This window comes from Dermacentor andersoni, chromosome 10, assembly GCF_023375885.2.
Source record: "Dermacentor andersoni chromosome 10, qqDerAnde1_hic_scaffold, whole genome shotgun sequence".
Lineage (NCBI taxonomy): Eukaryota > Metazoa > Arthropoda > Arachnida > Ixodida > Ixodidae > Dermacentor > Dermacentor andersoni.
The window spans coordinates 110366024-110381037 of NC_092823.1; the positions used below are offsets into that span (position 1 = coordinate 110366024).

Below are 15014 nucleotides of genomic sequence, written 5' to 3' on the forward strand. Positions count from 1 at the left end.
GGCAGGCTTGTAGCCACTCACTAAAGCCTCAAACTGCACTCGGACTTCCATGCCAAATAAAAAAACACAACCATTGTTGGCTGACCATGAACAGATTTACAGTCGCCGGTCTATATTTTGAATACCGAAAATACCGCAAATATGTCAGAATAATCGGGCAGCTCATAAAAACGAATTGCGAGGATATAATCAATTTCATTGTTTTTTTACATCAGAGCATAAAATTAATTCAGAGACTATTGCTCAAAGCGGTGCTCCATTAAAATCAAGTTTACTCGAAATTTCACAATGGCCGAGGCTACGGATCTATTTCGTGGGTCATTTTAGAGTGCACATATCACACACACACTTAGGCTGTGCTCTGCAAAAAATGTTGCAGTTCTGCCCAAAAGACGAAGCATCGATTGTGATAGCAAATTAGTGGACCGCTAGTTACACGAAGTAAGGATAGTAGTTTTATCGGCCGCATAAACTTGTAAACATAGGCACCCTAACTAAATTAACAAGCATGGTGTCACACGCACACAAGAAAACGTGAACACATCTCACTAAACGACTGCGAAAACTCGCCCGCTGTCGAAATGCTGAAGTGAGGAAGTGAGGCAGCAGCAGCGGCAAGCGATTTGACCTTCTTGCTGTGTCTCACACTAACACCTTCTAAGCCCCGAAAACACAGCACGCAGCTGGACTCTGTCCCTGTCGCAGATGGCTTTCAAGATACGACCCCTTCTCTACCCTCCCACGGATAGTTGCGTGCGACGGAAGATGGCGTGCTTCCTCCCTGCTTCCCTCGCTTACATGCACGAGATTCAGCCACGATCAACAGCTTACCCTCGCACGCTTTCAGTCGCACATACAGCACACAGCGCACGGAGGCGGTTTTATCACCCTTGGACTTTATACAGAACCTCACAGCAACGGCAGAAATGCGCCTGGAATGTCCATTTCATTGCCTTAGCCTTATACCCACATGCGAGCTTACGCCGTTCCATCCAGTAAGCGCAAACATGGACTTGTTAGGCGTTCACGGTAGTTGCCAGCTGATTGCATGCGGACCCAAACCCTGCTTCACACATGTAGCCTTAGGTCCCGCCCATGCATGCGATCTCACGCCCACTCAGCAATATGGTCTGCTGGCACAAACATTCAAGGGCAAAGTTCCCGCAATTTGCTGCTCGCCACACTTACTGTATAGGCCCAACCAATGGCCCAGCACCGCTTCGTTGGAGTCCGCGGCCAAAGCTGCTGTTTGGTGCAGAATGTGGGATACAGTGATAATACCATCATGGGCAGGACGACTAGTGTCACCTAGCAGCGGGTTACAGAACGTGGGTATGTGCATGACACTCAGTGAAACATTTTTGTTCAAAATTTTTCCCGCTCCAAAGCGGGGTTGCGAACCTACAGGAGTAAATACGGTAACAAAATGAACTACTAGAGAAACGGAGCATCTTATTTCTCAGCGATTTACCTTTCGTAGTTATTCAATGGAAAATGCTGAGGCAGTCAATTACGAGACCAGCTGTAAGACTACAGAATGGTTCGGTTGGTTTTTTTCTATTTTGACATGAGCTGCACTTATACAACAAAAGCACGGACATCATTTTGTTTGGTTGGCTGCACTCTTTCTCTTGAGGCATTTGGCTGCCCATGTTTTCTCTCAATAATGATATTCCCACTACAAATTAGAATTATACCTGAACCAAAATCTCACATTCAATCAAGAATTTATTCAGTCAAGTCCATCAAAGAGGGAAATGGGCAGTATACTAAAAGAAAGATATTCAATATCGACGAGGCTGCAAGAATAGGTAATGGAAACACGTACATGGTTTGGAGAGAGATCTGGGAGCAAGAGTCAAAACACACCTGAGCTACCTGGGCTTTGAACTCATCGACCGTCTGAGTCTTGAGACCGCGCACGACTATCGGCCGTCCAATCTCGTTGGCCTCCAGATTGACAACGTGCACCTTCACCGTTGTTCCTGAAAAGCCACGTGTACAAACACAATCAGCAAGAACACCATCTACGCAAAAGTTAAGATCCCTAGTTTTGTAATCCCAAAGCCAAAGCTGTATTTGTCCTGCCAGTTTGCACCAATATTGCAATGGACAAACCCTCCTTCGTGGCACACTCTGCTTTGAGCTGTGGCGACAAGTCCAGCGCATTAGCCTGTTCCACCGGTAACTGCTGACTTCGGGCACTCGTGTGTACCATTACAAAGTAGGGCCGTGTGAATATTCAAAATTTCCAAATATTATCGAATATTATATTTTTAATATTCGTATTTGAGTCAAAAACTAGGTATTAGAAAATTTTCGAATATTCGATCGGATATGAATATGTGAAACAAATTGCACGCATTGCTGGCTGTGCGAGAGCTAGCATGTTTCTTGGCGTTTATATTTACCTAATCTAAGATAAGTGTCTTATTTTGCGTTGAACTTTGCGATGATTTCATGCTGCTAGCTAAATTTCGCCTGTAGAACATGATTAGCCACTGGACGTCTCAGCTTTGCAGGAAAGCCAGCCTCTCAGCAGCAAGGGGCACGGGTTTGCGAACTGCGGGGGTGCACTCTTTTGCAGGTCCCGCCCCCAATCAAAGCTTATTGCTCGACAGCAAATGCGATGAGCGATGACTGGTACAGGGCCATATGCCCCTGATCTTACAGGAAATTGATGAGGTATAGTAAGGCACAGGTTGGTGGGGACAGACGACTAGCGGAAATTACTCAATTTTCCAAAGCTAACATGAGCCAAATACACAATCTCTTAGTGCAACAGCTTACTAGCTTAATTTTTTTACCAATGAAGATGTAATTGCAATGTTCCAACATGTTAAAATAAACCAACTTCGTAATAGATGCATTGTGCATGTCATTACTGAATAGTCAATTTGATATTCGATGCTCAGTACTCATATTACAAAATTTTATTATGTGCACACCCCCATTCAAAATGGAAAAAGCTTTCTTTAACTCTTTTGCCTGTTTTCATGGTCAGATTTTCACTGTTGATACAAAAGGCACAGATGCATACAGTGCATGTGTTCTTGCAACCAATTTGCATTCCTTGCTCAAAGGCCAACCCCTATGGTTCTCTGATTCGTGTACCTATACTATCGCAACAGATCAAGGTCAAGAGCTATGTTCACTGCAAAATTACAGTGAAACAAATATATTCACTGCAACGAATACACACCATCAGGCGCAACATTCCTTCACAAAGCAAATGGCTTTCTTGAAGCATTTGGCTATTCACTTGCACTGACAGTCATCATCGATGGTTTCTGCACAACTTTTTGTAGCTTAAATTTGTTTTGCATCTCATTCAGTGTTTTAATTGAGTTCGAGGGATAAACTCTACAGTACACTGCATATAAAAAATTAATCTAGCAAAAAAAAAAAGAAACTTCATGCATTTCTGTAAGAAAATCTGTGAGGGCTATGGCACTATACACACCTTATACAAATGCCACAGGTGCACTTGTCCATTGCTATCACACAGATCAGCCTTGCGATTTCAAGCCTACCACATCTCATGGCGACTTGCCCAGACAGTGGTAAAAGTTGCAGCATAGACTTGCTATCTGCCATGCACATTTTTGCCGACGAGTTGGCGCCAGGCCCAATCCCCCATTGCTTCCATCATGTAGGATTTGTTGCGGGCAGTGAATCAGACGCCAAAGACCTGGGACCTTCGCCTCAACTACTGTCTCCAAGGTAGGGCTCGTGAGCACAGATGACCTGACGGGCGATCTATGAGGAAAGCAGTGAGCCAAATCCGGCTGAAGTGAACTTTGAAGACTGCCGTTGTCGACAGTGCAAAGTTTTCCTGTGCTGAACTGAATGATGCCAATATCGTCAATCAAGTGCCTGTGCTAGTGAACAATGACTCCGAGTATGACTCTGAGGCGAGAGTGCCTTCTGCTGCGTAGTCATCGAGCGAAGATGTAGCACAAGCCTTTGCGGTGCTTTGTTATCGTACAATGAAAGCATTATGCTCGCTGAAATACTAGCAGAATTGGTTCTGAGTAAGCAGATCTCTGCGCAGCACATAGACTCAGGCACACTAAAATGTAAATAATTTTCCTTTTCTTTTTTGCTGAATTTGGTCCCCGTAAAGTCCAAATCATCGGTCGCCGACTGTACTACTATCTCAAAAAATCTCGCCATTTGTTTCTGACCCGGAAGCCCCTCTTTCCTCATTGCCCTCGACAACAGAAGCTGCCCTGCTCTTCGCTCACCGCCAATTTTGTAGGGCTGGAAGGTCTCGTGGGGCTTGCGTATCTCCAGGAGTAGGTCGAAGGGGTAGGTGGACTTGACGCCGCCCAGGATCTGGCCCATGGTCTGGTGGGCCACCTCTTCCAGCGAGCACTCCAGGGACTCGGCGCAGTCGTCGTACATCACGAGACGACAGCACTCCAGCGGAACCACCCCTTCCAGGCCCATGATCTGCAGTTTCCAGTACTTATTTGACCACTTACTACACATGTAACCTACATCACCGATAATGCATTATTGTAGGGGGTCGAGTAACAGCCCAATAATTGGCATCTTAGAAAAACAGCAATAAACATCAAATAAACATTAAACACGTGAAAAGTGATGCATTGCTCTAAGTACTGCAAACAACAAATTTTGTACAATTAGCACATGACAAGCAGAGAGGTTGATCCAAAAACAACTTCAATGACAATTAGGAAATTCTGTGAATGTATGACATCCCTCTGCAGCTTACTCCTACATCGCTCTGCCTACAGTGCTCCGCCTACTGAACTTCACCGTGGTGCGCAGTTCAATTTCGATTTGGGATGTTCACGTAGACGCCACTACAGGGATGGAAGCGGCCAAGGAAGCCTTGGAGCAGCTCTGGCAGCAGCAAATTTTGCACTTTGGAGCAGGTTTGGAGCACAAATTGTCCACGTTGGAGCAGTAAACAAGCGTTTTGGAGCAGCTTGGAAAAGGTCAATATGAGTGAAATACAAGAATATGAAGAAAAGGTACTCCTTATTTAATTTTGCAGAGTACTATAAGGTTATGGCAGATTAGTTCTACAGAAGCCTGCAAGGCGAGCAAAATTCCTGTCAAGGAAAAATAGTGATCCACGTGACTAGCATGAAGCTACGCTGGAAACCCCTACAGGTTTCTCAGAAACTACCATTAAGGGGAGATGTGGGTCTTCAAACTAATTTTGTTAATTTTAGTGTGAACGGGATGATATTTAACAATATTGTTCAGTTTTTTCTGCTGATTGCAAATATCTAATTAGATTTTGTATATCTTCATTAGAACAAACGATGCAATGTTTTTAATACAGAAATTCAATCAATTTCTTACGGGACTTTTCAAAAATTTAACTTTATCAAAAGGAAAATCAAAGTATACAGCCAGAACGCCAGAGAGTAGCTCTAGCCGGTGATGCTATTTTTATTGTTCTCAGTGCAATTATAATGCAAAAAAGACAGATGTAAACATAATTTCAATATTTTTGCTAATTTTCATTTGTATTTAGTGGCAATTAAAATTTAGCCGGCAACTTTAGCAATAAATAAATAGCATCACCGGCTAGATCCATTCGACACAAATATATTGATACCAAACATTTTGCTGGTACTTAGAAAGAACATATGAAGATCCCCCGTAAGGCAGTGTGCAGTGTCCAAAAACATGAAGCTGAGAAAAACAAGTTTGAACTTTCAGTTCACTGTAACTTTTAATGGTCTCACGATATGGCAATATAAATTGCATCACCATGTAGGCCTGTCTTTCAGCAACAAGTTTATGACATATATATGGCCATTTTGCAAGTATAACACCGAGATATTGGTTGCAAAATCATGCATAGTCATTGAAAGCAGTGCCAGAAAGCTAGCACCACGAGCTTCACATTCCTATTTTAGTTCTTTGTTGAACAGAAGGCACACAAATGGCATCCCTATGCAAATAAAGTTGGGCATAGTTCATGGCCACAACAAAATATGTCCTTTCAACAAAGTTTATGGCTACAACAAAAAATTTGGATCAAATCCCAGTGGTGGTCGCCACATTTCAATGGAGCTGAAATGCAAAAAAGTTCATGTGCTTGTGTTGTAGCGCTTCCCAAGTGGTCAAAATTGGTCCAGAATCATATCATGGTTTTGGAACGTAAAATCCCAGAATTCAAATTAAAAAAAAAAAATTATATCTCTTGCACACTCTCACAATTGTGCATTCAGCAGAAGGTCACACCTATACCTATAAAAGCCCAGGACTGTAGGCAGAGTCTGTTGCTGGCTTGTGCCTCTTTGCAAGCTTGTTTATCAAAGCATTTCTGTTTGTGTGATCCTTGTTGGACATGTGAAGCCTCCGACGATCCTTTTCATCCTCAGACGATCCTTTCACGCATGCCACACGTGGAGCACTCCAGCACAAGCTTGGCACAGAGCCCGTACTCCTTGGCGGGGTCCTTTGAAAGCATCAGCGTTTTCTTGGCGCGCACGGGACACGGCATAAGTCCAAAAAAGTCTTACGCCACGGATAAATCCACGATCGCAAGTTCCGTTTCGCTGTCGCTGACGTCCTCTTTCGTGTCAACACCCAGCAGCTCAAACTTTCGCTCCGTTGCAGACTGCGACGCCAGGCGCGTTTTCGCCTTATCGGCGATCGCTGCGCGCTTGCTTCTATCTTCGGTCGTGAAGAAAACGGTATCTACACGGTCTGCGCCAACTCGCGAGGCGTGGGTGGACGAAGTGTTGATGCTAGACGTACTGGGTTGCAGCTCGGAACTCGATCCGGCAGAATCTTCAGGCAGACCAGCAGCCGGCAACTCCGGGTGCATTTATCCGTCTTCTATCGCGCATTCCACGACCGCCTTCGCGCCTTGCCGAACGCTTGACGCGTAGTAGTCTTCAGACGACGATCTCTTCCAGCCATTCGGGCAGTGAAAAAGACATTTTATCGAACGTTGTCGAGAAGCGAGCGGCTGAACAGTGGCGCGATAAAACCTCAGAGACAAACAGGCAGCGCGCACGAGAGCGACCAGCCTGCCGGGCGCGCGGGAATCGGCACTCAAACGGCGCCAGACCAATAGGAGCGAGGCGCGCGGGGGCCGTGCGTGCTTTGGCCAATCAGCGGCATGGGCGCATCCTTCAGAAATGACGCGATAGCGTCGGTTCCTCCTCACCTACGCCATTTTGAACCGGCGCAAAATACGCACAAAGAAAGCAGCTTCCAAACAAGCTCAAAATGGCGCCCGCCGGCCAACGCGTTCGCAAATGATGATGGCGCGAAGTTCGAACATTTTTGGCAATTTTTTGCTAATTCCGCGGCCACCCTGGCCCGTATAAGTGTGTTTTTTTATTATTTTCCGATTAAATTTAGGTTCTAGATTTCGCGGAGGGATTCTTGAATGTATAAACGTAGCGAAAACGCACTTTTCCGAAAATCGACTTTTTTGCGATTTTTTGTCATTTCAAGACCCGCGTCTCCCCTTAAACTACATACCGGATGTACCAACTTAATGTGGCCAAGAAAAAAGATAACCAAGGGTTTTCTGTGAACAGCACGCACTCTTTGTTCATAGGTTTGTGTTATGCTAGTCTTTTTTCCATAGTGGACAAGCAACTAATATTTAATTTTACAGACCTATCTTTTATTACCTTACTTATTATTGCACTGGCAATTTACGGACACTCCAGGTTCAATTTTGCCGTTGGCATCACCGTGCTGTTCTGTATATCTTCTACTCCGCCAGCAACTGCGTGTTTTGCGCGGTTGGGCGCACCGTTGAAAGCGTCCTGTAGACCGCTCATACCTTTGTGTGCACCGTGTGTTCTCACCGCTCAGTTTGCGTTGAAGCGATAGAGCGCCTGAAGGTCACTTCGCTAGCTGCTGCAGCTGTGCTTGCTAACACCAGCGTTTTGACAGCCAGTCCGATATACTTCTATATACTATATGTCCTATATACTATAGTCCTATAAACTTGCTCATGTGTTCACATTAGCAAGTTTATATGGCCGATACAACTACTAGCCTTACTTTGTATAGCTGCCTACTAATTCACTATCGCAGTCGGTGCTTTGCCTTTCGGGCAAAACCACGACTTTTTCAATGAGGTGCCAATACAAATGTTATGGAATACGTCAAGAAATGACCGATAACAGCACATATAGTGACCTAGATCTTGCGTGGTTCTTTTTTGCGGGGAAAAAGAAAGAACAAGAAAAAATATTATATGATGGGGTTTTACGTGCCAAAACAACTTTCCGATTATGAGGCACGCCGTAGTGGGGGACTCCGGAATTTCGGACCACCTGGGGTTCTTTACCTAAATCTAAGTACACGGGTGTTTTCGCATTTCGCTCCCATCAAAATGTGGCTGCCGTGGCCGGGATTCGATCCCGCGACCTTGCGCTCCGAGCCCAACACTGCAACCGTGCGGGTAAAGAAATAGAACTAGAAAAAGCCTGTGAATATTTAAAAATTCACGTGACAATGAGTCCCAACTCCATTTGGTCTCGGATGTAAACAATTCCAGAATTCATGGACAGCACTAAAAAAAGAGTGCAATTTTCTCAAATTCTGCTGTGTATTAATATCTTGCCATTACATAAAGGAAGGTCTTAAAATTACAAAAAGAAAAGTGAGCTATTTCACTACCACGCGTCCCCTTATGTCCAGGTCTCTCGTAGTTTTTTTTTGTTTTTGGGTGATGCAAATTCCAAAAGATTCGTATCAATGCGAGCCAACTGAATAGGGAAAAAGAGCACCTAAAAACATTAGTGCAACACAGGTATGGCCGTTGTTCTTAGCATGGTCTTTCTGAAGTCATAGATTAAGCATGTCGCGCTAGCTTTTTGCAACGCATATGCTCTTATTTCAAACTTCAAAATTTTGCAGGGAAGCCCACTCTAATTCTGCTTAACCTTGAAGTACAGCAGAAGCTTGATGTGGGCGAGTTGGTTGAGCATACTTGATGAAAAAAGAGAGCGCTACGAAGACGAAAGAACAACATGTACGACGCCTTGTCTGTCGTACATGTTGTTCTTTCGTCCTCGTCTTCGTAGCGCTCTCTTTTTTCATCTTGAAGTACACTTTTCTTGCATGGTCCAAAATTTAGTAGGGGGTGGACACGCCAGTTTAATAGTACATTCGGATTATCTCTCTTCCACACACGAGAAAAAGAAAGTTATTCTCACCTGATGCGCCGTCTCTGTGGCCTCAGCCAGTGACGCATCCTTGTGGACCTTGAGCCGCATCTCTTGCATGGTGGGCTTGAGCGGGTGAAGGCAGAACAGCTTGATCTATCGTACAGGGATGAAAAGCATTGAAGTTAGATTGATTGCATTTACCATACAACAGCAACATACATGCTATGAAAGACACTATACGCGGCGTGCACGCCGATGGCCGCGCCACTGGTGGCGGCCTTGCGCAGAACGCATGGGAGAGGAGCGAGCCGCGCGCCGTAGCACGCCGTAGTTTGTTGCGTCGCTGATAGTGCTTCTCCGTCTTATTTGTGTTTTCAGAGCAAAATAAGCAACACCCTTCGCATGTGTGGGATGGCCAAAGCTTCCGAAGAATGTCGAAGAAAAATTGTGGCAGGGTGGGGGGGCTCAAATACCGGCGAAAACGTGCCGGTGATACGGTTCTAATTATTCCCCGCAAAGCCTCATCAGCAGGAGCAACGGTGGCAATGGATCGTAGCTTCGGCGCGAAATTTCTTGTTCTCATCCTTTCCTTTGTCGCTTCGGTGTTTTTTCTTTTTTATTATTATTTTTTTACTCAATTGTAGTTAGACGGGTAAGCGACGAAGTTCGTCTGCAGTGCAACCTGCGGTTGAAAGGCATTTCGCTAAAGTTCGGAATGCCGTTTGCCGCTTATATTGTTTTCCGCTTCTTTACCGCGTTGGGCTAGCTAGGCAGCACGACTGCATGAGCGCATTGTTTTGCATGTTAAAGCTACAGAAGTTTGCAAGAACTGAAATTGTTAGTTTTATGTGGCCCGGTAAATCCTCGCACCAGCTGTCGCGCACTTCATGTTTTTACATTTATTTTATGCGTGGCTTCGCCCATGTTTAACTGTTGCTAGTTGCTTCATGCATAACTCTTGATTCTTTTGAGCTGCGAGGTTTTCACCCTGCCTCGTTTGTAAAGGGTATAAATCACGCTGTGTCTTATCGGAATGACACCAAGCAAGTGCTTCTTTAACAGCTTTATTTATTTCGGCCGAGGGCACCTTAGATATTGTGGTTTTTTAGGAAATGTGTTTAGAAAATAGGTAGCTCAGGGCGAGAATTGCTAATAGTTACTGCATACGGTATTTCTGTTCTATTTTTCGCTGATCCATTTTTCGTTGAGTAGTTCGCGTCACATCATCATACCTTGATGCTGTCTGAGCAGACTTAACACGCCGAGTGATTTGTTTGTTTCACAACGTAGTCGCTTCTTGCAAGTGAATTTTGCACTCAGCTGAATTATTTGTTATTATGATTACGCCGCATAGGACTAAACCCGGCCTTGCCGCCAGCGCTGTATCTAATTTGACTGGCGCTGCTCTGCCTTTAAATATATCATGTGGCCATTCTCTCTAGTAACATTTAAAAAAAGTACTGCAATGTTAGTCACACTATAGCTTTGTACGTTTCCAAGCAGTTCCCTTATGGAATTTAAAATTGCAAAAACTGCAGCGCGAACGGCAGTTCATCGGCGGTACAGCGCTAACACGCGCTTTTACTAACCCGTGCGTTTGGTGGCTTCGTTGACTATAGTGTACGCGTTTCTATCAATAAATTCGCAATTATTCTACTTCAGGCGACTTTCACTACACTTATTCGGCGGCGTCACATGTATTCATCGGCAGAAAAATCACAACGGTATATGCAGACATCGCACCGTGCGGATTTGTTATCTAAGTCTGCACTAACGACGGGTGCTTATTATTGAGGTACAGAAGCAGCATTACGGCAAGGGTAGAATTAAAGAAAAAAAAAAAACGGTCGAGACATCGCATTAGTCAACAAAATTTGTCGGCTAGTTTACATGAGCTCCACTTCATGTAAATGGTCTTCATGGCGTTTGTCTGCGGGACGCACCTGGCGCGTATGTGGACCATGTTGCCCCAAACACCGGTAACACCTTGTTCATACCCGCTCCCACAGCGGTCTGCGTCTTCCCTACAGCTGTCACCGCAGAAGAAGCAGTCTGGCGCCCGAACCAAGGACAAATCGCAGCCGCGAACTTCAGTCACCCTTGCTGCAAAGCGTTGTCGTCTGCTACTGCTCCCACGCATATTGTTGGAAGCGCCCGCTAGGTGGCTATCAGTGGCGCCTCTATAGGCGGTGCACGCGGCCTATACTGAAGAAAGGGGGGCGGGGGGGTGCTCTGGATGAACCTTGACCACCAGGGTTCTTTAACATGCACCCAAAGCATAGTACCCATGCACTTATGCACTTGCCGCCCATCAGAACATCGCAGTGGCTGCTAGGATTCGGACCCATAACCTCGTGCTCAGCAGTGGGTTGCCATGGCTACCGAGCCACTACAACAGGTGAATGGTCGAAGCTTGACCAAGCCCTTTGTCATGCCAAGATGTGGCTTCTCAGCTGCACTTGGTGATACAGTTGTTGACCGATAATACTGATGGGCCCATTTGGACAACTTCGTGGCACTGACCGCTGGTAGCCCCATAAACTTAAAGGGACAATAAAGGCAAGTATTAAGTCAAGCTAAAGTGATAAATTAACGCTTGAGAATGTCTAATGTGTCAATTTTATTGCGAACAAAGCTTTAGTAATGTTGAAATTGAGGTGAATGCCGGACATGATTTGAGACCCACCCAGGTCATTCAAGTGCTAGCCCGATGGCGTGGGCACTAATTATAATTCCGTCATTAATTCTCTACCACTAGTAATGAAAGGATTATTGCAGTGCATTATAAGATGGAGAAATATGCTACTTGTCCAGTTCAATTTGATATTTAGAATAAAGAACTAATCCATGTTGCCCTTTACAACAATGCACGCTGTCGAAAAGTTTCGTTTTCACTAGACTCTGCGCCACCACATTTTTGCGTTTTGGCAGTTTCGTTATCGCATAGTGCAGCACTAGATTTAATGGCTTGCCAACTCACACAAACTGCAAGTAGCCGAGAATGCAATGTCCATGCGATGTCGCAGGATATATTTTGGAATCCATTATTCAGACTTTTAGCCGGTTCCTGTCAAGTCAGAATTATGGGTCATGAAGTCATATGCAAGGTGAGCTGTCACCTAACTCTGATACTACCACTGCTTGCACTTTCTTGCTGTGCTGCTTAAGTATGCCAGAAAGTGATGACCAAACATTAACAAAGAAGCTCGGGAAGCTAAGGCAAGTGCAGCAAGAGAAAAGATTATATGGCCAACGTTAAGAGAGAATACAGCACTGTGGATTAAAGTGCAAGCAGCGATACTACCAGTTGAAATTAATAAGAAGTAGAGTTGAGCAGGCCATGTGAGGCATACAGTCAATACATGATTGTCTAGTTGAATAATAGCTTGGCCGCAATACGGCCGTGTTAAGCAGTGAAGCATACAAAGTAGAGGGGGGGGGGAGAAAGGTGTTGCTGTTATGGGACTTAGCACATATTCCTTAATTTACACATGTACATGCAGTCTCCGGTCACAGTGCAAGCACCGGGACACATAGTAAGCTCACTGGCAGGCCTTCAGAGTTTCAGATAGACCCCCACTCTTTTGTTGGCTTTAAACGTCCTCACGACTTTTGGAGTTTTTTATCATACCACATTCCTTTTCGCTAGCTTTCCCCAAACACAGATGCTTTTTCTGCTTCTCGGCGAATAGCGCATGCACATGCGTATACTTATAGAATGCATGCTATGCCCCGTAAGCTCTCTCATATACGACACGCATGGCGAGCAAAACAAGGGCTCAAATCCCAACAGCAACGTCAGAAACAGTTCTGAATGGCAGCCAGTGTGATTGTTAGTCACCTAGGTGCTATGTACTGTGACCGGAGATGGTGCGTGCATGCCTGTATAATTAAGAAATGCACACTATGTCCCGTGACGATGGCCCCATTTCCATTCTTGATATGCTTCGCTGCACAGCGTGGCTGTACTGTGGCGAAGTTGACTAGTCAAGCTCAAAATATTTGGCGAAGGCTAATTTTAAGACTGAAATAACGAAAGTTTGGGCCCATATAAATATATGGGTGCTGGCTGAGACCTCCAGTCGCAATCAAATTAACTGAAGGATCGAATTAACCGGAGCCGAATTAAGGGAAATCTACTGCACTTGCCCATTCTGGAGCACGCGGGGAAGCCATGCTGGTACACGCGATGGCACTCTTGACGAAACATGGATGCAATGCATAAGCTAAGAATATGCTGGTAGCGGCACGAATACCGAGGCGCATGTTAAGAAAAGCAAACCAACCTTGCACATGGAGCGGTCCAGCTCCTTCTGTTGTCGCTCCCGCTCCTCCGCCTCTTGCATGCTCTCAAGCAGCACCTTCACGTGCTCTGGAAACTGGTCAGGTGTCATCGGCTCTGCATTCTGCTCCTTGTCCACTCGGCGGTACATGAGCATGTACGCATTCGTCGAGCTGGATTGCAACACGTCCAGATTAGCCACACAAGTTCTAGAGAAATCCACGAGGTGAAGGAAGTTTGATCCACCTTTTGTACCGACTGTCGATTTACCGTAAAAAGCGGACTATAGGTCGATCCCCCAACTAACGAATTCTAAAAATGAAAAAAAAAAAAATCCTTTTCAATGGCAAAAGTACCGAAAGACACCCTTACCTTGAAACAAATGCGACTCATGCACATTAACTAGAGACAGTATTTATTTAAATGCTGCTCGCATGTGCACCTGGCCAATCTTTAACAGTATCGCGCGACCATCGACCCACGTGCTTGTCAGCACCTTATTAACGGCGCTGAGTGGCGAAACAAACGAGATACGAGCAGGTGTACACGTGCACTTACTTTCGGTATTTCGCCGCTCTGTGCCGTGATAAGGTGCTGACAAACATGCGGGTCGATGGTCGCGCGATACTGTTAAAAATTGGCCGGGTGCACAGTACACAGAAGGGCACGACGTGCGCAAGCGCTACTCCGAATCAGAGCAACGCCTTTGATCAGAGTGGTCCGAACTAGAGTCGGATGACGAGTGCTTCTTGCTGCCCAGTCCAGAAGCGCATGCGATCTCTACCGCTTTCAAAGAGACGCATTCGGCTGTCACAGGCAGCGATCTTACATGTAGCTCCTGGATGAACTCCGCCACCTTGTCTTCCAGTTCTGCAGTCCACTGCGGTCTGCCCATGAAATGACGTTTTCTGTTGGTTTGCTGCTTCTGTCTCCGCCAGTACCAAATGCTCTTTTCGGATACTCCAAATTCGTGCTGTGCCGAGAGGTTGCCGTGGGCTTCCGTGCACTCAATCGCCTTTTTCTTGAAGGCGACAGTGACTTGTCGACTTCCGCTCATTTTGAAACAAAATGTGAAAAAGTAGCCTTTAACCAATATAACTGACAATGTAAACGCAAATTGGCGGTGCCACAATGTCGCCACGACGCGCTGCTGCTGATGGCGGCTCTTTACTTCATCAGCCCATTGTTGCAAGACTTCCGTAGTTTTTCCGCCAATATCCGGCATCTAAAACTAGGGTCGACTTTTCACAATGGTTTTTTGAAAAAAGTTCGACCTATATTCTGGTTTTTACGGTACTGTTCCCCTATAGTGTGCCTTTATTGTGATAGGTTGTCAGCCTATAACAATTTCCAGGTGCAGTCTGCCTTAAGCTCTCCCAAATGGGAGCTCCACAGTGAGCAGTTAAAAGAAAAGACTAGCTATCGCCTTCAAGGACGCAAATTTACAAAGGTGCTCTAATGAGGGTACTCCAGTCATGTTACATTGGCAGTTTCCCCGATTCCAATCCCTTCAAATTGCAGCCACTACACACGGCTGTGTGATTAACAGTACCATGCTGTACCTGTTGAGCTGACCGTGGCTTGTCAGTCGACTGCACAAC

General features: G+C 45.4%; 1 protein-coding gene across 2 annotated transcripts in view; it reads right to left on the reverse strand.

Moving 5' to 3' along the window:
- LOC126544655 (ubiquitin carboxyl-terminal hydrolase 47-like) overlaps positions 1 to 15014 on the reverse strand; it is an 86733-nt gene that overhangs the window by 40141 nt on the left and 31578 nt on the right. For both annotated transcript variants that reach the window (XM_055077793.1, XM_050192101.2), the window contains exons 14-17: positions 13418 to 13586; positions 9180 to 9284; positions 4248 to 4455; positions 1870 to 1985 (exon numbers count right to left, since the gene is read on the reverse strand). In XM_055077793.1, coding sequence (XP_054933768.1) covers positions 1870 to 1985; positions 4248 to 4455; positions 9180 to 9284; positions 13418 to 13586 — 598 coding nt within the window. The remainder of the gene's footprint in view (positions 1 to 1869; positions 1986 to 4247; positions 4456 to 9179; positions 9285 to 13417; positions 13587 to 15014) is intronic.